This window comes from Choristoneura fumiferana, chromosome 25 (genome assembly GCF_025370935.1).
Source record: "Choristoneura fumiferana chromosome 25, NRCan_CFum_1, whole genome shotgun sequence".
NCBI lineage: Eukaryota > Metazoa > Arthropoda > Insecta > Lepidoptera > Tortricidae > Choristoneura > Choristoneura fumiferana.
In genome coordinates this window covers 9641904-9667283 of record NC_133496.1, presented here as the reverse complement: position 1 = coordinate 9667283, position 25380 = coordinate 9641904, and the positions used below count along the sequence as shown (strand labels likewise).

The window sequence follows — 25380 nt, the reverse complement described above, 5'->3', positions numbered from 1 at the left end:
TTACAAAGGATGCACTGAAAAATAAGCAAAAAAAAATCATCAATCCAGTGGGACTGTATTGGTCTCTAAGAGTTAGCGTATTCAGAAAAAACTATAGTTAGTGACGGTCAAGAGTTAAAGACCATAGAACCAAGAAACGTCATAGTGTTGCTTTTGAAAAAGTTACATGGGGCTCATTTTTGGCTTTTTCGGGTATCCTTAAACTTAAAGCAAAGTTGTTCCCATGTTCAGGCATTTTAATCAATAATGTTATCGACTTAAAATAGAATATTGAAAGGCATATATATATGTTAACATTATAAATGTATGATTTGTTATAGATATAGTTTTTTTATTTATAAATATCTGTGGGCTGCTAAAATATCTGTATTGCATCATTATGCCACTATCAGCATACGTTTGACTTTATTTCATTGCATTATAGTAACGGAAATACAGCTAAACCTAGGTGCCAATGCATATTTACCAAATTAATTTATCATTACATCCAAAAAAAAAACAATTATTGTTGACGTCTGACGTAACATTATTTTTCATGCATTTTTAGTAAAAGAAAGAGTTTAACCGACTTAAATTACCTCTGATTATTATTTACCTCCTTGCTAGAAAATCACGATGCCACGCACGATATATTTTCTTATTTCAAAAGCTACAAAGATAGGATTTTTAAAACGTGAGACGGGCATATGCAATGACAAGTCTGCACTCTTCTCGTGAAGTGTCAGATCGTTGTATTCAAAATCTATTCGTAAAACGAGAAAATAAAGTTCATATTTGCAGATTGGTGACATATTTTCGATTTTGTATCGTGTTAGATGTTTATGCCACCTGTGATCCGATGGTTATGCGTTCACAGTGAATAGATATTTATGCTGATAGTGGATTACATAATTTTGATTTTGTGCAATATCAGATATTTTTAAGCAGCCCGATGTCAGATACTTATGCCGTTACCAAAAAACTATATTTATACCGGCCACAAATCATCACATACTTATACCGTGTTAGATCGTCATCGTCATCGCCTTCCACCAACGATCAGATATTTTTGCAGGCCGTCGATGGTCACATCTTAATGCTGGTGACTGTACCAGAAGTTTATCTTGTAACCTAATAATGAATTTACTTTACAACATTAATTATGAAAAATTTTGAAGTCGTCAAAAGTATTATTATTTGCTATCCAAAATAAACTTAATCTCGGAGCATGGAAGAATACCTGGTTCCCAAAGTTTAGATAATGGAATGCCAGTTCATATCCAAAAACTACATTTTGACAATTTAAGGCTCAAGTTTGCACTACCGATATTTATTTAGTAAAAATATTCAAGCTGATCCCTAAGTAATAAGTTTATATCAATCGAGTCTTAAACTCTTTGAAAAACTGAAATATTTGGATATACGCTACTAAAACTAATAGAAGCGGCAGAGGGTAAACAAAAGCTGTTACACCTTTAAAAGTCTTTACCTAATTGAAGAGATTTTCACGTCGTCACTTAAGCAACAAAGTGATAGTTTTTCAATACACTGTCACCTCTCACAAACACAATTAAAATGTGCCGCAGACGTATGGCTCGCCCAAGATAGCTCCACGGCGCATTCAGCACCACCTCACGTATTAATGCTCGTATATAAACCAAGCCCTCAACCTCCTTGGCATACATTGTGATCTGTTATCGGACGGCGGTCAGTCGCATCAGCCGTCAAACAAAAAAAAAATAGTTAAAACCAAAGTGCAAAATGAAATTAATAGTGCTTTTATCGGTCGCGGCGTTCGCCAGTGCACAAACTTACACAGCATCGAGGCTGGTAAAGAACATTTATAATGAATGTTTAAGTCAATATTCGGTGGAGTGTGTGAAACCGAGGACCCTGGAATGGATTTCGCGAGTGGCCAACGACGATGAAATTAGACTTACTGACGACTTGACTATAGTCAAGACTGGGATCATTGAAGAAGATGCCGAAGTTGATCCTAGATTCATGAAGGATCCAGCATATGCGATGTTCGACAAAATTGACGGCTTTCTACAAACCCACACACTTAGGGTAAAGGTTCCTGAGGAGATCACGAAGAGTGCAGCTGCTGAGTATGTGCCGCGGTCTCTACTCACAGACTTGCCTTCAGAATTGGATATGCCTTTGGATGGAGAAGATGGCCAGGTGTTCGAAGGCAGAAAGAAGAAGATCAAGCTGCCTAAGCCTTTGAGGATCAAGTCCAGTGAGATTACTTTGCAATTTTAAATACTATATTGAATCCGGCGTAACTTTACGAAGTTCCATAGTACTTTTGGATAGTTTATTTTCATCCCTTTGTTTTCAGAACACGGTCTGATCAAGAAAGTCCTGCTGCCGTTCCTTCTGGGTCTTAAATTCAAGGCCTCGGTGCTGGTTCCCCTGGCTCTGGCTCTCATTGCCCTCAAGACATGGAAAGCTCTGACTCTTGGACTCATCTCCCTTGTTTTGTCTGGTAAGTTTACTAAGAAAGATAATAATGTATTTAATTTTAAAATTAAAAAGAGAGTGTATAATAGCTCTAAGTAATATAGTAGTAGTGACTTTATTATCAGATCAAATACAAATTAAATTTATTTCAATCAATCAATAAATTATTATAAAATTGACATTGGCAGTAACAAACAGTTTATTATAAGTTAATTATAATTATGCCAGTAAGGCTTATGAAACATATTTATTAGGCTATCTACCAGATCTTTAATTAAAATAAAAAGTGTGGTCGTATGAATTATAAAATTAACGATCTCTATTAAAACTTAGAATGTCATCTGGGAAGTGCATTTCCTTTATTGAACACTACTTACCTTATTGTATTTTTTTTCGCAGGTGCTATGGTCATCTTCAAGTTCACGAAGCCCAAGGTGGTCAACTATGAAGTGATCCACTATCCCCAGCATCATGTGGAGCATCATGTGGACCACCACGCCCCCGCCTGGGATGGCCACGGTCCTTACCAAGCCAGGTCTTACGAAGACGCCCACGAGATCGCCTATTCCGGACAGATCTAAATCTGACACAGCTTTCCACGGACCTCGACTAATTTATTAACTTATTTATTTTATTTATTACAACTCACTGTAAATAAAGACTTATGGAGTAAGCGTCAAATGCGATTCGACTTTTATTTGTGCCTTTGAAAACTTTTGAAGTCGGTTACTTAATGCATCCCCTTTATTGCGAAAGTGAACCGACTCCTACTTTAATACAGCATGTCACGTAGCCAAAAATACATACAACTTTCAGGAAATACATCTGATCTATTAACTATCGTGAACAAGTAATGAGAACCAAATGCAATGATCACACATAACACACAAACATCACGCCTGTATGCCCAAATGGGTTAGGCAGAGAACACGAAACGTTACCGCTTCGCAATGCAATGCAATGATAAAATAACAATTTTCACTTTCCAGGATTGACTTTAATTCCTGTTAGATGTGACATAAGGAGTTATGAAACTTGTAACATATCAATAGATGTTTCTTTTCTTGCTAAAACACTATTACATCAGATTCTGAAAAATTACCTATTTCATTAAACTGGAGATATCTTTCCAACAAAGGATTTTTAGACACATTTTCTTCAAATAAAACATCATCTGTCATTATTGTATTGGGATTCGGAGTACTTTGAATGAAATCACTTTTTTCTATATTATTAGGTGACACAACTTCCGCAACTGTACTTTCTTTCTCATTTTCACTGCTTTCGATATGTGAAAATATCCTGTCAAAATTAGGTCCCATTCCTTTTCCTTCCACGTCAGCAAAATCTTTAGTTTCCAAGCTGTAATGGGAAGGAAGTTTATATTGTATTCTATTGTCTACATCAAAATTCTCTGCACTTTTACCTCCTGGATTATAATTAGCCTGACCGATATGTCTAGTTTTTGTTATATTAACAGGATGTATTTGTTTTTCTATGTCTCTGAGTTTCATTTTGACACTCTTCCGCTTTTCCCTCGTACTTTCGTTTGAATCTAAATTCAACACACCAACTTCACTTGATTTGTTTGCGGACAGCATTCTATCAGAATGTGATTTGTATATATTTGAATGTTTTAAAGGATTCATGTGGTATAGATTTAGTAGGACTTGGAATTTCTCGTCTTCAGCCCCTTTGATACACATCACTTTGTTGCGGTTTATCTGAAATATTCAATAAAGGCATTTTTTTTATTGGACTGGATAGCAAACGAGCAAGTGGTTCTCCTGATGGTAAGAGATCACCACTTCCCATAGACACCTGCAACACCAGGGGGATTGCAGATGCGTTGCCAACCTAGAGGCCTAAGATGGGATACCTCAAGTGCCTGTAATTTCACCGGCTGTCTTACTCTCCACGCCGAAACACAACAGTGCAAGCACAGCTGCTTCACGGCAGGATTAGGGAGCAAGATGATGGTAGCAATCCGGGCGGAACTTACACAAGGTCCTACCATCTGTAAAATGCATGTAATGAAATAAAAAAATATATAGAATTTCATTAATTTCTTGAGTTCAAAAGCAAGCCAATTTAAATTAATCGGTTTCCAAACACTTCTTTTAACAAAATCGAAAATAATTAAGTACTTGGTGTCTTTAGCTCTGGGCTCCAAATTCCAACGAAAAGGTTCCTTACCTCGCACAATTTAGCAATCAACACTACGAACAGCAACTTCATTGAGTAAAACATGGCTTCAATTAGTTCAAAGTTAATTACGAGAACGTTATCAATGTTTACAAACTAAACAAACTGACGCTCATAGTTTTCAAAACAAATGTACCTACCTACCACGGGAAAGGGAAACTAGAAAAGAGTAAATCGGACTTACATGGTACAGGTTTTTTATGAGCACTTGTACCTCCTCTTGGATAGGTATTAATGTCTAGAACTAAATAGCATCAAACAAGCAAAGATTAATGGTATTTTTTATATTTTATAACCTTATACAAATTCCTTAAACTTAGGATCTAAACATCCAGAATGTAATAGAAGATTACAATAATAATGAATGAAGTGAAACACAGTTCAATAAAATAAACAAAGAACCTAGTTTGGTTATCTTGATTGTTATGGTACTGCATAATTATTATGGTAGTAAAGGGGTCGATTATTGCCTATTGTCGTTTGAAACCCCATTTTATTTAGTTAACTGTACTGGAGACACACAAGTGTATCTGTTTCGATGTAGCTAGGATTTTATCTAGTGAACACAGCCGTCTAGTTGAACAATCAATCAGTAGGTAGGTACTTGAGTAAAATTGAGGTCGATCGGCGAAACTATTGTTACTGTAATAATACTTTAATGAAATAAAAATAAAAGTAGACTTGTGCATGGATCAGGCATAACAATAACACTTTAATAATAGGTATTAAAACCAACATAAAGTTAACAAAAAAAACTATTTTTTGAACCATAATGGTGGCCTGTCATAGTAATTATTATCCCCATACGGATACAACCAAGGAATGTAATGCCACGGTTTTGGATAAGGAGCTCTGTATTTAGTGTCATAAAAACGGTTATCTAGATACCGGTACTTCATTGTTCCCATGTATGCTGCATACAGAAAGTCCAACACGGGATGGTTCTCAAGCGGGGTGAAGTAGTGTGTGATGATGGGAGCTCGAAGGGTCATTGAAAAGGCACCTAAGCCGAGAAGACCGTCTTCCATCCAGCCTTCTCTTCGGCTGATTCTGTGGAGCGCTGCGCCGCTGTCTATGCCCAAGGATGCCCAACGGCCAAAAAGGCAAATAAAATGGCCCCATTCACTCTGCAATAGACAAGCAGGCATGTTGGAAATTATCATAATTAGAATATAATAACAGATTGATCGTAGAATACTTCTAAAGTTCGAGTAAATGAGTACAATTATCTAGAGCTGTACAAAATAGTGCGTAGATATAAATATCTAAAGGCGAGAACAAGTTCTATGTATTCCAACATTAGTATACATTTGGCTCTCATGATAGTGCACTATTCATTATTAAGTTTGCAGGAACCAGAAATGGACGATGGGACCCGTACCTACACAAGAGATTCTTACTGTGTCCTAGGTACATACATAGAGCACTTAGTAAAATCGAAACAAATGATTAGTCATAATCATAATATATATTATCTAGATAATAATTCATCAAGCACTCTTACTGCCTTATTATGATATATTACGATTTTTATTTTACCTTTGGACAGGTATCAAGCCACTGTCTTGTCTTTATCGCATATTTGAACCACGGCATTGGCACCTTTTTGTAATACCACATGAACTGGAATCCAACAACAATCATCACCTGGGCCTGGCCGGCTTCTCCAGGAAAGGGAGATGCCCGTTGGAGCCTGTGAATGAATGGTTTCGTTGCATAATTTTAAGGGATCGACATTCAAGGGTTAAGACACAAATGCTTTTAAAAGTAAATTTCGAGCAATTTTGTCTGGCAAACAAATTTAGCTGGGAAAAATATTATAAGATTTGGTTTTTTATAGCTCTTAAAAAAGATTTCTATTTTGAAAATATAAACTGAAATATAGATGCACAGAAAAACCAGAAAAATAAGACCAGCACTGGGAATCGAACCCAGGTCCTCGGTATTCCGTACCGCGTGCTATACCGCGTGCTAAGATTAAGAATCTTAATTTGATTGCTTAGTAACGACATCTTGTCCGGGTGAGCGGTTGGTTCCATCCAATGGAGTGCCGAAAAAGTTTCTCGTTGAGGGCTACGGTATAGATGTCGCTAGCGTCACTGCTTAAGTGGCTAAATAAGAAACAAGCAAGCAACTTGAAAAATAATAAGATGATGTGACCTTTGACTAAATAATGAAAATCTCTGCGGAAATAATAATAGCGGAAAATAATAAATTGGCAACCAGTGCATAACGCATCCATTTTACCCGAGACGGTTATCTACCCGAGACGCAGGCGAGCGTTGACAGTTAAATTTTAGGTAAAATTTTATGAACGAGTTATACCTAAACACTCTGATTTTTACTTTGATTGTGTGAAAATTAAAAAGTAACATTGGAAATAAACTTTAACTTAGGTACACAGTTCTATTATTCATGCATTTCTACATATTTTTAAAAATAGACTATATAATGAACAAGTTATTGCCTAATTTTATTATTTTAGTTACGTAACACATACCTACATTAGTTTATAGATATACTACAACTATACTAAATTAAATAAAAAACTGTATTCATTAAAAAAACATAAAGGTACCTAAGTGTGGCTTAGTGTGGCGGTTTGTATTGGTAGAATAATACTTTACGAACAAGAGCATAAAAACTAAAAAGTAATTTTATGCAGTCTATCCATCACAGACACGAGCTTTATTCATGAGCATGATAAGTAAGTAGGTAAAGAAGATATTGTAACTCACATGTGTGAGCCAGCTCTGTTGCAGATATAAGTCCGGGGTCCATACCAGTATGAGCCCACAAAAGGGTAAGTCGCCGCCCACACCGCTAAGTCAAACGAAGACGGAATTGGGTGAGACGAATTCACATTTTGAGGGAACACGTACTGAAAAATAAATTTACTGGTCATCATCAGTTTCATTCACTGTTAAACAAAAGCCTTTTAGAAAGCCACAAAAACAACAACCCGCCACCTCTTCCGTTTCTTGGTTACCGCTCGAAAATCTTTTCTCCCCGAACAGTTATCTTATTATAAAGTGGGGTATGTATTTCCTAGACATTTTAAGTTCTAAAGTCATCGACATAGCTCGAAGAATATGCAAGTTGATGTGCTAATGCGCCGGCCACATCACTCGAAGAACGGATAACCGTTGGGGAGAAAACTCCTCGAGTGGCGAGGGCGACCACAAATCGAAAGCCGAAGCGTTTTCGAGCCTCCAACTAACGCCAGGGTTCATATTGTAATTATATACCATATATATATGAGGTGCCAAACGAGCATGAGGGTCACCTGATGGGAAGCAAACACCGCCGCCCATGGGTCAACACGAGGGGTATCACAGGTGCGTTGCCGGCCCTTTGAGAGACTGATAGGCTCATTTTTTAAAGATCCCTAAGAAGTACCGCACCGGAAGCACTGTCCCAGGAACAATAAAGATTTATTTTATTATTACTACATGGACTGATCACATCGAGAGAGTTGCGAGCAACTGGTAGATGTGAGGGGCGACTTGTCGTTAAATTATTGCATTCTAAGAGGGAGGCCTTTGTTCAGCAGTGGACGTCTTCCAGCTGATGATGATGAGACATTTTCACCTACCTCTGGATGATAATGTATCCGTGCTGGTGTCATATACATAGAGCTGTTGAACACGTCGCCATCTCTGTCATACCATGCTCCAAGAATGTTCTCCAAGTGGGGCCTTTTCCCATAATCCTTGAGCACTAATTCAGTTGATGTGGCCGTAGTGATCAAATGACGAGTTGTGATGACTGCACAAGTAGCAAGTGGGGTCAGCCGCTTGTATACTGTACAGCAGTAACAACCCATGCGGTGAGGTCTGTCCTGAAAATTTTAAAAAAAGGACCTTGGGCAACTTTGTATGGGAAGTTGTACCAAAAACCAACATAGCTGAGAATTATGTCATTAAATAGGTCTTTACTTGTACTTCATTTCATTCTACGGCCACCAAGTTCAATCCCATTGCAAAGAGGAGATATTCAAGTTTTATTCAGAGTAAATATCCATGAGAAACTGTGTTTTACCTGGAAAGTTCTCCTTTCCTTATAATGGCTTTAAAAATTCTGGAGGATAATTAAAACAGATTTACTCGTGTACAAGTTGTGTACAATAAATAGTAGATTGTACAACAAAAGCCTAAAACGAGCCATTTTACCCGAGGCGTTCATATAGCCATGGATAGACACGTCGAGGGGAAAATGGGTTTAATGCTCGAGTTTTACACTCTGCTTTTCACTTCGATGGCGAGGAAATGAAACAGCAACAGTGGAAACAATGATTTCACTTTCTATGTACCTTTTATTTTTTTATGCATTATTATAATAATTCCATTATTTTAATTTTACTGATTTATTATAATTGATTTATTGTTTTATATAAATTAAAAATATTTAAAAAATATATAGAAACTTTAAGCAAGAGTTTTTATAAGGTGTTCTACCGATATTCTCCAATAAAAACACAGTTTCTCATATAGATGTTTAATCTGACTAAAATATGTAGGTACTTATATTTATATCTAAGTTATGCAATGGAATTCAACGTGAATTCAACTTTGTGCCCATAGAACGAAATAAATTAGATAAGCGGACCTTTTTAGTGACCTAACTCACAGCTCTGTTGGTTTTTGGTCCATTTTGACGCATGGTCCTTTGAACGCCTGCCCCAGCTGGGCTTCGTACTTGCAACCTCTAACTTCATTTCAGTCTATTCGACGAGTTTATGAATAGGAATTGCGACTGTCGCTTAATTATCGCGAACTGTATGACAGCCGTGGTTTGTCACCGCGTCCACTGAGTTTCGTGGTACGAGGTCCACAGTTGTTGCCAAGCGCAGCCGGGCGTGCGAGCGGACCACTGACCATATTAAAACTTCCTTATGGGATGCGTTTTCGAGTATTGTTTAATTGTTCACGTGTTTTTTTCTGTTTGATACAGTTAATAATTGTTTTAAATTATTGCATTTATCTGTGAAAACATTTAGCAGGCCGTATTTCTAGTAAGCTAAGAACCATTGATTTTATCCACTTTAGATTATTAAATGTGATCGTAAAAATACGATACTCACTCTACACCTGGTAGCCTTATTCCACCTGTCAGCTTGCTTGGTAAACGGAGAAAGCCGGTAAGGCCTTCCCATCTCCATGTACCAGTTAGGTATGTAAGGGCCTGGAGGCGTCTCCTCCACTCTCCAGTCTGGGGTAAGATCAGAATCGACCTGGAAGTAACTGAATCATCTTTAATGCCCGTCTGAGGAAATTAGCAGGAGTATTGCAGGTGTGAAGAAAACGCATCAAGGAGGGTTATATTTTTTGAGCATAGATACCTATGATGTGTCATCGTCATCATCATCATCATGTCAGCCGAAAGACGTCCACTGCAGGACATAGGCCTCCCCAAGGCTCTCCACTCAGACCGGTCTTGTGCTTTCCGCATCCACCGCGATCCCGCGATCTTGTTGGAGGCCTACCGACAGCTCATCTCCCGGTCCTTGGACGCCATTCGAGAACCTTCTGACCCCAACGGCCAGCAGTCCTGCGAGCAATGTGCCCCGCTCACTGACACTTCAGTTTCGCAATTCTTCGGGCTATTGTCGGTAACCTTGGTTTTACTGCGGATCCTATATCGCGGACCTAATGTCTACTTTGTACTTATTATTTAATTTGAAAGTGCGAAAAGACTACATTTATGTATGACGTGAAAATAACAGATTAAATACTCATAGTAACTACCTCGACGTCAGTGCCATTGATAAATTTGGTGATTGGTTTTCGGAATCGTGATGGGTTGTGAACTCTCTCAGGCCATCTCTGCGCCTGTGCGAAGGCCGCATAGAGCATAAGAAGCGTCACTTGCTTGAAGCTGAAATAGTGAAGAATTCTTTATTTTTTACCTACTAGCTTTTACCCGCGGTTTCGCATGCGTGAACCATTAGATTGGCTAGTTGGATTTAAGTTCTGGGATTTTAATAAATTCTCATGGAAATTTACTTCACCACAGTGAACCGTGCCAACCCATACCCCCCATAAAAAACACCAACCATAACCATAGCACCTTGAGGACGCATAAATCTCGATTCCGTGAGAATATCGTGATAATAACCTAACCTAACCTAACCAACAAAAGTTGGAAAACCCCCGACTTTGTCACTTCAAAGATCAATATCTCAAAAACTGCAGAACCGATTTTGATAAAACATGTCTAAGAAGCATCGCTAGAAAACCTGCTATCAAATATAAAAAACCGTATACAAATCCCTCCACCCGTTTAAGAGCTACGGCGCCACAGACATACAGACACACATAGCGGTCACTTATAACACCCCTCTTTTTGCGTCGGGGGTTAAAATGAGTGTCTGAGAAATATTTCCTTGTTCCCCGACCAACACTAAAAGTAGGTACGTGAGTTAGGCTCCGTTTCCACCAGAGATGTGTGAGGTTTTATCGCGAGGACTATGTTTTTCGTGAACCTTCAAATAAAAATACTTCATTTGCCTCGCCTCCACTCAGCTGTTTCCACTAGACACGTGCTGTGCGGGGATAGGTTAATGAAGCGTTTCAATGAGGGCTATCGTTTTTTGTCTCACTAGATGGCGCACTGTTGCGTGAGGTTTTTAAGTATGGCTTTCAAAGTCTGTTATTACGGGCGTGAAAACAAAGTTTAGATTAAAATCATATTTAATACAACTTAAAACCGTACCATAAAAATATCGAGCATGCCACAGTGTTGCATAGTCCCCGTTTTGTTCGGAAAAAAGGGAGGACAAAGGTCTCCGAAAGACAAAACTGTCTCAAAACACAGACATTCATTGCCCCGCAACGCATATTTGCCATAATTAATTTCAGATATTGCAAAATATTCACAAAATTATTCTAATTATAAATAAACCCGCGTAGCTCACCCAAAAACTATTTTTGTTATTACGGGCGTGAAAACAAAATTTACATTTAAATCATATTTAATACCTTTTTATATATAGGAGGGGGAAACGAGCATGTGGGTCACCTGATGGGAAGCAATCACCGCCGCCTATGGACACCTGTCAACACGAGGGGTATCACAGGTGCGTTGCCGGCCCTTTGAGAGACTGATAGGCTCGTTTTTTAAAGATCCCTAAATCCCTAAAGATTGTACCTACTTACCATAAAATATCGAGCATGCCACTGTGTTGCGTAGTCCCGTTTTGTCCGGAAAAAAAGGAGGACAAAAGACACAATAGTCTCAAAATACAGACATTCATTGCCCCGTAACGCATATTTGCCATAATTAATTTCAGGTATTGTGAAATATTCACAAAATTATTCTAATTATAAATATAAGCCCGCGTAGCTCACTCAAACACAGTGAGATTTGACATTTCGGAGACCTCACGCTACACTAGCGCCTCTAGTGGCGAATTCATACGCGATAGCCCCCATTCATTCATGAAAAACATATTCCTCGCTCATCTTTGGTGGAAACGCAACCTAATCCGTGTAGGTAGGTACTATATTTTTATAGGTGGCAAGTTTACATCTATGTCATTCTATGTGCTCAAAGACTTCTCAAAGACTACCGAATTTTTTCCTGAGCGAAGCCCGGTCGCCTAAGTACCTACCTACTATAGTAATAATAATTATTAAGTATGGGACAATTCACACCAATTTTACGCTGAAATTAAGAACTTATACCTACTTAGTAAAAAATACTTGCCATGTCCATAATGTCAGCATTATTTCGCGTGGATGGGTTCCCGCAGTCCTACTGGCTCTATGAACAATTTTGAAATTCAACACGTTTTCATTCGCAAGTATTGCCAGTGTTTTCGTTGAGTAAACTCAGAGTTTTGTAAATTTTTCAGTATTAGTTTGCGGAATTTATATGTCCGTATTTAATTTTTGTTTATTAAATAACTGGAAAACGAGCATGCTGGTCACCTGATGGTAAGCGATCAACGCCACCCATGGACACCTACAGCATTACCATTTACCTTACTAATGGCTTGGAGGCGGATATCTTTAAACCATTTATACTCCATTTCATTTCAGATTTGAATTAACGGTCAAATTGTATCACATGTTTCTCGGTATTTCGAACACAAATGGACTAAAAATACCTACAGGTACATTTATTAGCGGTATTTACTATGTCTTTATTACAGAAGTTAACATAATTTAAAATAGTTTCGTTGTTTCATTTAAAAACGTGTGCAAATTTTACCGTTAAGTTTCAAATGTTAAAATAAATGGAGTATAAATAGCGTATATATAATGAGGTCTACCGTATTCGCGCTCACCAGTTGGCGACACTGTAAGGGTCCTGCAAAATATTCACAAAATTTGTTCTTATTATGAATAAACCTGCGTAGCTCACCCAAAAATAGAGACATTTGACATTTCGGAGACCTAACCAAAGAGAATATAACCCACACGTGACCTCACGCTATACTAGCGCCTCTAGCGGCGAATTCATACGAGATAGCCCTCATTAATTAAATCCCTGGCGCCACTGCTGCGCCAGCTCAGCTACATTTGAGTAGGAGAACTAACGTACAGACAAAACAGACACAGAAACAGATTTGCTATTTTGTTTGCTAGCGGAACATGAAAAAGTATAAAATAAAAAAATATTTAATAAATAAAAAACCGACTAACAAAAAAAAACTTTAAAAACTAAAAAAAGGAAAACAAGTCTACCTAGTAGTCTAGATATTTTGTCCTAATGATTTGAAATAAAAAATAAACAATGTTTTGATCAATTATCACTTATTTTTATGACAATAATACAAGTCCAAATAGAACGGACGATTGTGTGCCTATGATAATCCATTATTATGAAATAATACCACACACCACACCATAAGTACCATTGTGCCTTTAATAACACAGTCATAATAGTACTTACTTATATAAAATGTTTTATAGGTACAAACCTTAAATAATAGTAATAAGCAATGAATAATGTCTTTAATTACTCTAGTTAGTTCGTAAGTAGGTACTTACAAAATATTCTACTACTTAAATATTTTTTTGTTAACAAATTACGACTTCAAAAAAAGGATGTTTTTTTATATGGGATCAGCATTGCAATAATTATATTATTTTTTGTCAATTTCTCAACTTTTCTGAATTTTGCTGGCAACACATAATATTTGTTTGTTTATGAATTTTATGATTGTTGATCTCATGGAAACAACTGCTGTAAAACTGCATTGTTTAACATTTCTTAAAATTCAGAACATCCTTCCGTCCATCCTTGAACAAAGAGCGGAAACGGATGCAGTGAGTCCGGTTTTTTTTTTATACAAGCATCGTTTTACTAGGACTTTGAAGTAAGGTGCTTTGGGGTAATTCCACGTGGATTTTTGATGAGTTGACATGACGTTTGTAATTTCGTTAATTACTCCGAGTTGGTACATTATATTTAAAGTCTTAGGATATTTCTGTCGTTTCCACTAATCGATCTTATATACTATATAAAAAAGTTTCTAAAATATGATCGATTTATGGAAATATTGGTATTCAAAAACTAGTTACTTATTTTTTTTGCACAGGGGCTATTTCGGAATATAGCGGGTTATATTCTGCGTGTTATTGAAAGGTGGACTTTATTATAATTTGGCTCAAGGTTCATATTTCTTTTTAGGCTGAAATTACCCCATTCATTTTTATTTTTTATTTCGTTAGTAATATCCACAGTTACAGATTTTTTCAATATCTGTATTCCGAAATAACCCCACAAACGCAATGTGGTTCTCAAAATTTGCCGCAAAGGAATATTAAATCTACATATATTATAGAACAAGCTGGATTAGTTACACCATTTATAACTCTTGAACAGCTGGACAGATTATTATGATCTTTGATGTGTGGATTGTAGAATTTGTCTCCGCCCGAATAGCAATAGGCGGAGAGTAGCGAAGCCGCGGGAATATACTAGTAAGTATATAAAACAATTAGAAATGCCATGTCACTTTAATATTTTGAACTAGATTTTACCCTCGGCTACGCTCGTGAAATCATAAACATTCAATGAAGCAAGCAATCAAGCAAGCATGCTAGCAAGCATTTAAGCAATCATTTAAGCTAGCTTGCAAGCAAGTATGCAAGCAAGCAAGCATGCAAGCAAACATTTAAGCAAGCTTGCAAGTGAGCATGTTTCGCTCGCGTGAACCATAATCATTTCAAAGAAGCAAGTATGCAAACAACTAAATAAAGTTCATGCTACATCGTTTTGATAGCCGAAGTATCAGGTACGCTACCCTGTTCGACACACTGGAGATCTCTTTAATGTTGTTAGAGAGGGATCTATTAACAAGGAACCCTACGCCACCCTGTGATGTTTGATCATCCTCGCGGAAGTACAGAAGGTGGCCCGAGTCTAAGATGATGGTGCCCTCTCTATGTATTTCACTTAACTCCTGAATATGCCACCCTTATGTTCTCCAGCTCCACTTCCAACTGCGCTAGAAGAGTCCTAAAAGTCCGTCCGTTCTAGGTAGCCAGGGTCAGTTTACTTAGGTAGCCTTGGATCGACCGGGATTCTTAGCATCCTCTGCCCTACCGTTACCATGAACGCTACTATGTCAAGGAATAGCGGGGCGACCGGGAACTGGGGGCCATCTCTTTGCCGTGCGCTTAATTCTGGTAGGGGTTTGCCCATAATCCCCACACTGGGCATGCGAGTTGGCGATCGTAGGGCACAGTTTATTGCACCGCCGATGCTGCAGCCCATCCGGGGCCCGGGGACTTAACTGTGCCGATTTTGGCTGCGCTATGCCGCAATCAGCCAGCTGCCAGAGCCCAGTCTGTCAGACGGCAGGGTGCACCACGGGCAGGTAAGGTTGGCTTGGGGTCCATAGATGGAGGTTGGCACCACAAATAAAAAAATGTAAATCTTGAAAAGTTGAAAGTTTGAATACCTCAGACAATTACCATACTAAAGTAAGCTGGGTTATTTCGGGAATCACTTCACTGGAATAACCCCTAAAGGGGTAATTCGGGAAAAAAATTTAAACTATAGCTAAGCCTTTTAGACTGACACAGTCATTCGCAAAAAACGATTATTTGTCATAACATTAATAGTTCAATCTTGTAACTTATCAGGTTTTAGAGTTAGCGGTGTTGGGGTTATTTCGTATTTAACTTTTTGGCACGAAAATGCACTCGACCCAAAAAAATATATATTGCACGTCCAACCGACGTCAGCGCCTCGCATCATCTGGAGAGACGCGAGGAGCGGTAAATGGGGCGTCCATTTAAGTGCTGCCAGTGGTTAAACATCAACACGTTTAGGAGAAATTTTAAATAAATGGAATAACCCCGTTTACGGAATTACCCTAAAGCACCTTACCTATTTATAAAAATAGTGCAGATTACTTAATAAACATAAGTGTATCCTTAATAATTGATAAAATAATAATAAGCAATGCTAAACCAATAAAACAAAAAAATAAACTTGCTGTTTGTGTATAAAATAATATATGTCAAAAAAAACGAGTTAAAATAAAAATACGCCCCTAGCTCGATTCGATGTTCATGGCAACACAACGATTGCATATTATTTATATTTTAGCTCTTTCTAGCAAACGCACGAATTGGTAAGAAACAGTGAGACAGGTGATAAAATCTTGCAAAATATCTGAATGAATGAATAGACAGCGACTGACTGGATGGACTGACATTTCATTTTCCATTCCAAGGCATAGTCTAGAAATCGTGTCGAAGAATTACTATTTTACGTCCACAATATCGCTTTTTTCCTTTAACCAAGTGCGTGTGAGCTCCCAGAGATGCAATAGTTCTCTACAACTGTTTATTGTGTTTATTGAACTTTGAACTGTGAGTTATAATGGCGAATAATCGCATACCGTCTGGCCCGAATACGCCTGGCAGCCAACAGACACCAACCCAGCAAGGGATTAAGATATTTATCCAGCGGGATTATTCTGAAGGGACGGCAGTGAAGTTCCAAACACGGTTTCCTCCAGAACTGGAAGACAGAGTAAGTAGAAGTTTGTTTTTAAACAGGTGTTGGTGTTGTTAAAATCAGTTGTGGGGACTTCAATCTGCTGACCTAATAATTAATTCTGCTGTGAAAAACATGATAATTATAAGATGTGGATCAAATCACATCGGTAGTTGGACCTGTTTCCTACTCTACATGTTTTTTCTTCCCTGTAAAACTCCTAAGTAACACATTTCCAAGCTGTAGTCATTATATTAAAAGTGATTGTCTCTTATCAACATCTTTGTCTATTTCACCGTCACCAATAAATAGGGCACACGCTAAAATGAACTATTGAACTATCTTGTGCTAATTTTCATCCGAATCTGTATTTACAAGAGTAACAAACATTCAAACATCTGAATTTTTATATTTATAATGTTAGTAGGATAGTCGTAAAGCATTTTATTTCTATTTGTAGATAGAGAGACAAACATTTGAGTATACAATGGAGAGATTGAACGAGCACTTCGAGATGGCTGAGACCGCAGACTGCAGCACTTACTGCGAAGGTGCCTCGCTTGCCTGACTGCTTACTTCATTTACATTTGTACAGAGACACATTATGAAAAGGTAAGATAATTCTATTTACTAGAGTAGTGTGTTTATTAAAACTGTGTGTGATATGTAACAACTGCTGTAATTTCATGCGTTTTGTTCAGGATTACTCCCTATTATTTTTGTTATGATTCCTCAGAACTTTCATGAAATTCCTGGACATTATGCACAAAACAGTACCAGTTCCCTGTTGATAATCTGATAGTTTCTACTGTCCGACTGACTTGAAATTTTAGTTGTGCAAGTAAAATCAACAAAGAGCTTGTATTAAAAATGATTAGTTTAGATTAGTTTATGTTTTGTTCGTTTTTTAAATTTACCTATGATAAACCCCTATCTCACTTGGTGGTAAATGCAGATGATTTCAAGTGTAGCTCACTGGTCTGTTTGTTTAAAAATAAAAATTAATTAGATCTTGTCCTTATAACATTGTTAACTGTACTACATTTCTACTTCCAGCACCTCCGGAAAGTCTCAAAGTTCATAGCAACTCAGAATGAAAGGGTGTACAACCCCAAAGGCATCCACATCACCGACCCAATACTCCGAGGCCTCAGAGTTATAGAGATAACAATAATAGAGATGCCCAACTACCAAAGTCCCACGGGTAACAATACAGCGGTGCAGATCCGACACACTTGACCACCACATGAGAATCGGGAGTTCTTCATGTAACAGTTACGGTACTGGTTTTAAATAATTATTTATGCCAGTTGAAAAATGTGATTTAAAAAAAAACTTAATTACTACAACGGTAAACAGGACCGTTCCACACTTGTTTGGTTCTGTTAGAACTTGTTGTGTACTAATATTTCAAATAATGATGAATTTTCATGTGGTAAGTTATATGTCCACATTGACTTTTACTCACTAAGTGAGTATACAACTTGTACGCTAAGATTATCCATGTTGACCATGATACAAAAAGATATAAATAATATATTGTCTCCTGAATTCAGCATACCCAACAGACTACGAAAATGTATTCTTTCAACTACCAATTAACTCCTTGGAAAAGCATATTCTAATTCTAAGTGTTTGAATGAGTTTTTAATGAAAAATGTGGGAAAATTAAGTTCATGAAAGAACTTTCTGTGAAATGTTCCTCTAGTATATGTAACAACATTGTGTAATTTTTGTAGACTGACGCCTTATTCTGTAACACACTCGGAATCATAATAGTTTTCACTACTTTTTTCTGACACACGGTATAGGATGAGGGTAGACAGAGACAGTGAATGTCAGCGCCTACCTATGTAAACGGCCTTGTGTTTAAGAATTCTGACTGGGAACTGTTGCTTGGCCGCTGCATGTGACTTTGTTACCTTTAAGCTGCTCTGTACTCACTGTTCAGACTCACAGTTCCTGTCTTTTTCTCACTCGCTATAAAAAAGTGAGAGATGTGGGACTTCATGGTCAACATATTAAAGGCAAATGGGGATAGATCATTTCGATCATGTAGAGTTTGAATGAGAATTTAGCTTATTGTTAGTGATTCCAACTGTTTTCCTGAATTAATGCCAGATTAGATAAAAAATTCATCCAACACATTCCATACTTACTTATAACCTGTATTGTGACAGAACTGAGCACATTTTTTTGTGTTGTCTCGTACCATATTTCACTTTGTGTCCGATTACTGCATGTCATCTAGACCTTTGCATTTTGTCTATTTATACCATTTAGTGTATGCGGGAAGAGAAAAAAAGTGTCAAAATTCGGTTCCTAAGCGAAACTTTTTATTACAATAATCCATTGTCTTCTTGCGACCTGAACTTGATTTTGCACACTGCTGTATCTCAGACCTATTAAAAAGTAAAGACTAAAAAGTAAAACTACCCCTCAATATGTGCATTATAATTAGCCTGCTCACAAGTGTAACCAAACTCGACCAAATAAACTGGCTAGGCGTAATTAATACTCACTTTTTTATTTGGTCTTTGGTATATCTTGCATGACTGTCATACTTAATTAGTGTGTAAATTTAACAATATGTTTAAGCAACAATTTAACATATTATTTGACCCTTTATAACGTTGATATCCTAATATCTGATCTTCAAACAAGTCAGTAGTCCAATGAAGTATCACACTTCACATACATACTTGTTACTTTGAGCTTTAGCTTTTACACTGAGTATCCAAGTCCAGAAGCCATGGTGGCCGAGTGGTTTGACCTATGGCCTCTCAAGCAGAGGATTGTGGGTTCAAACCCCGGCTCGCACCTCTGAGTTTTTCGAAATTCATGTGCGGAATTACATTTGAAATTTACCACGAGCTTTACGGTGAAGGAAAACATCGTGCACAAACCTGCGAAGCAATTCAATGGTGTGTGTGTCATGTTTTTTTAAAAAAAAAAAAAAAAAAAAAAAAAAATTATATGTGGTATTGTATTTAATACACAATAATAAAAGTTCGGACGCCAGGCTATTTTTAAAGAAAATAAAACAGCCAAAACTCAGCAGATAGAGGAAATTTGGACTTTTTTAACCCAAGCCGGGGACTCAGACGTTGCAATAAAAACTCGGTCTCACCTGATAGAGGCTCCCACTTCTCGTCTGATTTCGTCGTACTTGGTTAATGGACTCTTTAGCCAAAAAAATAACTTAAATAATAGCTATGAGCTAATTACACAATTTTAACTCTTAAAAATTAAATTACAACCAAAATAATACGGCATTAAGCATTTGCCTTCTAATTTCAAAAAAAGTATTAAAGTAGCAAGCCAGAAGGGCATGTGGAATTACACTTCCAAATTCAAAATTTTATAGTTCTTCAATTATCTGACGTGGGTGCATCTTGCGTTAAAATAAAGTTTTCACTGACCGTTTATGGACGCAAAATAAAGTCAAAAAACAAATACAAAAAATTCGAAGCGTCACGGGCGGGTCCTCATGGCGGCCGACACCTCGTGCTTTTCAATTTATAAATCTTCATCCAGCATGCCGAAATGCGATGCCGATGCGCAAAAATAGATCCCAAAAGAAGGAATGGGTATTTGTTTATATATAAAAAAAAAAACGCCTCGCGGCTAGAACAATAAAGCCACAAGTTAAAACTTGAAAGGAAAACGAAATATCAAAAGGTTGAAAAAATCAAATAAATGGTAAAAACTCACCGTTTTTCCGAAATTAAATCATCTTGAAATAGTTCACACTATGGTGAAATAAAATATAGGGCTCTAGGCCATTTCTAACCAAAACACGCCTGGATTCACCAGATTAATAAAAATTCAAATTCAAGCCATCTTGATGGATGGTGAGATGAAAGGAAAGTGAAGAAATATTTTTTTTAATTACTCCAACAAAACTACTGACCATGGAATCAAGCCTTCAGCCTCTTAAAACTCCTCTAAACCAATGAAAATCAACACCTACCTCAATTATTTAATAATTTGTGACAGGTGCGGTTGAAACTACCCTAAAGTAATAATTTTGTTAAATAATCTGTCAAAACGATCCAACTTGGTTGTAGAGTTGGGAATACAACACTACAGTGTGAAGTTCCCAATCCGCACTGGGCCCGCGTGGGAACTACTGCCCAAGCCCTCTCATTCTGAGGGGAGGCCTGTGCCCTGCAGTGGGACGTATATAGGCTGGGATGATGATCCAAGTCGTAATAGATTGACTGTGGGGCTTCAATGAACCATCGTCCAACTTTTTTACTCGTATTTTAAAAACCTGGGTTTAGTTTTCACATTGATACAATGTATTCAGATTTTTCCCCGTTTCAGGGCGAAATTATAGTTTTGATTTAGTACAAAATTGCTGAATGTATGACTGTAACTTCTATCGCTTATAATTCAGGTCAATTTTATAATTCGCCGAGACATCAATGTTTGATTATGTTTTGATGAAAATAGAGATATTTAGCCGGTTTTACTTACCCTTGCATTTTTAGGGAAATTTATGTACTAAATCGCACGTTTTTTTCTCGTGAAAAGACAAACGAGCGGATGGCGCGTAATAGGTACTTTACCTACTCAATATTTTCCAAGGTGTCATGTTTGCATAATAGATTGTTTGTATACACTGAGCACCGTGTATGTTAAAACTAATAATAATTATAGATTGATTGTGATTTTCATTAAGAGGGTTTATACCTGCTGAGCTGGCAATGTTGCATTTTTGTTAGTTTTTCTCGATTATTCCATAAAAATTGAATGAAAATTAATGTTGTCTGATAGAACCCTTCTTAATATTATATAAGTTAATGTGTCTACTCCAATAATTATTCGTTATAGACTTTTATTTTCTTTAAAAACCGGTCCTAAACATTAATTCGTTTTTGAGGAATATAAAAGTCTATCAAGAATAATTATTGGAGTAGACACATTAACTTACATATTAAGAAGGGTTCTATCAGACAACATTATAAATTTTCATTCAATTTTTATGGAAAAACAAACATACAAATTTTTATGGAATAATCGAGAAAAACTAACAAAAATGCAACGTTGCCAGCTCAGCAGGTATAAACGCTCTTAAAATAAGTAATATTAACATTGAGTGAATTAGAATTGAATGAAACTCCCGATGCCAAATTTTTCTTCCATTTCGTTTACGTTACTTTTAATGGTATGCTAGTTCTTGTTCAGATTATATCACTTCGGCCAATTTGACGGCAATAGGTATTCGATGAGGCACTATAAATAGGTCATTCCAAAAAAAAAGCTTCATTCAAAGTATTTCAAAGTGCCGACAAATCGTGCTATCGTATTTTTTAATTCCGCTGTCATTTTGTTTTCGATAAGCAGTTGACAGGTAAACTTTTGATATTGTTTTCTCGTCGACAAAGCGTGTTAAAAGGTACAGCATGTTTTTTTAATGTGTTATTATAATAGACTCGTGTCATTTAATCCTAATAATGCTGTCCTAGTGTGAATATTGGAGCGTTTTTACCGCTTTGTTAAACGTCATTACCATCCCATGTGTAGCACAACGGAAGGACAAGTCGCAAGAATTTTGATCACCCTAGATTAAGCATCGGTATTGTCTTTAGTTTTGATAAAAAATTTAAACCTGAGCATCATCTCTTTCAATAATACTTGCCGAAACGGTAATGACAAGAAAAAAAACGCCGCAAAAACGCTGAATATTTACTCCCTACGCATTATTGAAATAAAGAAAAACTTTGGTAAGTAGTTGGGTATACAAAAATGATCAATATGTGTAAGAACGCATTTAAGGGTTAAATGTCCAGTTTTCCTTTTATTTTATTACTTTTCTATTTATTGCTAGGTTTTGATTCCGTCGAAAACGTAATTTTAGCATCACATTTTATTTAATTCTTAGGTATTTATATGTAAATGAGTAAATGTAAAGTTTGATAATTGTTTTTACTATGTGTATGATTACGCTGGTTACGTCATTTGAAGTATAATGCTTTATTAACTAACTAGCCTGTTACCCGCGACTCCGTCCGCGTAGAACTCGGTTTTCACTATCCCAGATACATCTATGAAATTTTCCGGGATAAAAACTATCCTATGTTGTTCCCCGGGACTCAAACTATCTGTATACCGAATTTCATCTAAATCGGTTCAGCGGTTTAGAAGTGATGAAGTAACAAACAAACAAATAAACAAACAGACAGACTTACACACTTTCGCATTTATTATATTAGTGGGATTTAGAAACATAACCTACTTACTTGAATATTTGAACGCCAACGACGCATAAAGGTATCGAAAGCTGTGCTTCTGTTGCTGCGATTTTATGTTGAAAGTTCAAATTCCCTTGTGGCATTATATTGAAATGGCGTGCAGCTCATGCCGACTCATTTATGTGCTATAGTGGCGTTTAAAGAATGCATGCAGGCAGCAGCATCGTCTAACATTCGAAAATATAAATCTAACATATTTTTGTAAGTACAGTCAGTAACAATCGATGCTGACTCCGATATCGTAACGTAAACCTCTATTCTTTGCCATTTTGGTTAAGAATAAAATGTCTAATATAACAGTAAACATGCATTTTTACATTAAGTTCGATTAAAAGGTCTTTACTGGAAGCGTTTATGAACGCTCGCAATAAATCCATAGCTACTTTAAATATAGTGTCTTATTATTCCACGGAATATTGATAATTAAGTTTGCTATTATTTTTTTACAAAATTGTATGATTGTAGCAGGTTGTTTGCGGTTTAATTTGTAATTTTGACAGTGAAAAGACGGAAGGCTTACATTTCCTACCAGTCGTCAATAGTTTGTTTAGATCAACTTAGATTTACCTAGATGACTTCACTTGGATTTACTTGGTGAAGCAGCAAATTTAACGCCGCCTCTATGCCTACAACGTGTGATCGCCTTAACAAACATGTCTAGGTACAGTCGAGTTCATAAACTTGTTAGCAAAAATTTGGTCAAAAATATCTGAACACGCTTCTACGCCGTTAACAATAGAGTCCTGTTCAGATATTTTTGATAAAATTTTTGCTCACAAGTTTATGAACTCGACTGTACTACTCAAAAAGATCTCATCATTTATTTTGTTTCTGAATTAGAAATGTAACTGTCAAATTTGCATAAATTTTTGAATAACTCAAGTTGTGCGTAACATTCCCCATAGCTATCCCGCGGGAACTATGTAATTTTCCAGGATGAAACTATCTGTCCTTCCCCGGGACTTAAACTATCTCCATTTAACATTTCATCTAAATCGGTTCAGACAATTTATATTTCTTAAATTCTGTAACAAACATCGTCACTAAATTTCTCGTTTATAACACCTATTAACTGTTGCCCGCAGTTTCGTCGGCGAATTATTTTTTCATATTGCGCCCGCGGGATCTACGCAATTTTCCGGGATGAAAACTATCCATTGTCCTTCTCAGGGTCTCGAGCTATAACCATACTGAATTTCATCACAATCGGTCAACAACTTTTAGCTTGAAAGCTTAACAAACAAACATTCACTTTTCGCATTTATAATATTAGTAGGATAGGATTAAGCAGTAACTGCATCGATTTAGAATTCTATGATGAATTCTAGAGATGATGAGTAAGTGCACACATTTGTGTCTACATTTTTTTCTGGCATTAAATTATTGAGCAAGGAGCGAGAATTTGACATTTAAATTTTTAATCAAGAAAAAATACGAAGCTGCTTCGATAAATTATGACGGCGCCTGTGTAGTCGAACAGGCTAATCCGTGTACCAGGGTGGAACCTTTTAAGAAACATGAACATTTCACTATGATTTCCTTGACAAAAGTGTGGGATGCCATCATGCCATTACTAACACAATGGTTAGGTTCCACCCAGAGGCGTCTTTACCTATAGTGCAGGGTGTGCGTTGCACACGGGCGCAGCGGTATCAGGGGCGCCGGCCGCGGCACTGTGTCACACCTAGTTCCTATTCCATTTTGACCGCGCTCTTCCTAGATGGCGCTAAAATAATAATTGCACACGGGCGCTACATGGGCTAAAGACGCCTCTGGTTCCACCCTATTCAGTTAGTACAACTTCAATTCAGGCATGTTCGCCTATGTCAGAGTTTTGCGGTTCAAGTTATAGCCACTGCAAATAAGCCTTCTGTCTAATTAACGCAACAATTTGACGAGTTCTTAGTTCGAGGAATTTAGGCTTCATCTGAATTATTCGAAACATCCGACCTTTAAGCGGAGGCGCAGCGCGTCTTGTTTTGAAGTTTTTAATCGAAATTCTGGACAGTTTAGCGCGGGGTTATGAAAGTATAAAAACTTTAATAACTTATCTGGATCCCCGCCTTTATTAAACAATTCGTTTGTTTTAACGTTTTGCAATTTAGGTGCAGAGTTAATCCGTACTTTGGATTTGCGTGATTAAAGTGATTATTTTTTGTTTTATTATTTCAGTATAATTTATTTTTTATAGGTCCATATTTTATTCGTATCATAAACTGTAACATCATCCGTGGTAATCGCAATCAGTGATCTATCATCAAATTTCAAAATTGGAATCATGTTTTACTTTTTTTTTTTTAGTTCTTAATATTAAAATTTAAAAACTTAATGTTCCCATTTTTACCACTCCAGTACCGCATTGTAGTTTGTTTACGCTTTTTTTTTTGCAATAATATTTTTAATAATGCGTGTCGAACTTACTTTGGTTTTACAAAATAATTTAGGGGACAAGTTGATGTGTGGGTTATTTAAAAATGTTTTATTATAGGATTAACTAAATTTTATATTA

At 36.9% G+C, this 25380-nt stretch overlaps 3 protein-coding genes across 3 annotated transcripts; 2 read left to right on the top strand and 1 right to left on the bottom strand.

Annotated features, from left to right (window-relative positions):
- Window positions 1–1656: 1656 nt before the first annotated feature.
- On the top strand, window positions 1657–3131 carry Osi18 (DUF1676 domain-containing protein Osi18). Its single transcript, XM_074107309.1, has 3 exons — window positions 1657–2221; window positions 2324–2470; window positions 2845–3131. The coding sequence occupies exons 1-3, from the start codon at window positions 1741–1743 to the stop codon at window positions 3024–3026; spliced, it is 810 nt and encodes a 269-aa protein (XP_073963410.1). The 5' UTR covers window positions 1657–1740; the 3' UTR covers window positions 3027–3131.
- A 1894-nt stretch (window positions 3132–5025) lies between these two features.
- LOC141442345 (uncharacterized) lies at window positions 5026–10517 on the bottom strand. The gene is made up of 6 exons (XM_074107308.1): window positions 10398–10517; window positions 9734–9883; window positions 8246–8491; window positions 7389–7531; window positions 6190–6343; window positions 5026–5777 (listed from the first exon to the last, which is right to left on the bottom strand). Exons 1-6 carry the CDS (start codon window positions 10503–10505, stop codon window positions 5406–5408), a joined length of 1173 nt encoding a protein of 390 aa, XP_073963409.1. The 5' UTR covers window positions 10506–10517; the 3' UTR covers window positions 5026–5405.
- A 5744-nt stretch (window positions 10518–16261) lies between these two features.
- On the top strand, window positions 16262–19538 carry LOC141442348 (golgin subfamily A member 7). The gene is given in 4 exon segments (XM_074107312.1): window positions 16262–16647; window positions 17072–17159; window positions 17162–17223; window positions 17668–19538. Coding segments are annotated over 4 exon segments (486 nt in total). The 5' UTR covers window positions 16262–16494; the 3' UTR covers window positions 17851–19538.
- Window positions 19539–25380: the final 5842 nt, after the last annotated feature.

Bases quoted from the DNA above. Each gene is read 5' to 3' on its own strand.
- Osi18 (XM_074107309.1), top strand. From the start codon at position 1,741: ATGAAATTAATAGTGCTTTTATCGGTCGCGGCGTTCGCCAGTGCACAA. The intron at 2,222-2,323 runs GTGAGATTACTT...CTTTGTTTTCAG, and splicing joins GCCTTTGAGGATCAAGTCCA to AACACGGTCTGATCAAGAAA. The intron at 2,471-2,844 runs GTAAGTTTACTA...TTTTTTTCGCAG, and splicing joins CATCTCCCTTGTTTTGTCTG to GTGCTATGGTCATCTTCAAG.
- LOC141442345 (XM_074107308.1), bottom strand. From the start codon at position 10,505: ATGCTCTATGCGGCCTTCGCACAGGCGCAGAGATGGCCTGAGAGAGTT. The intron at 9,884-10,397 runs GTAGTTACTATG...AGTTACTTCCAG, and splicing joins TCAATGGCACTGACGTCGAG to GTCGATTCTGATCTTACCCC. The intron at 6,344-7,388 runs GTGAGTTACAAT...ATTCATTCACAG, and splicing joins AACAGAGCTGGCTCACACAT to GCTCCAACGGGCATCTCCCT.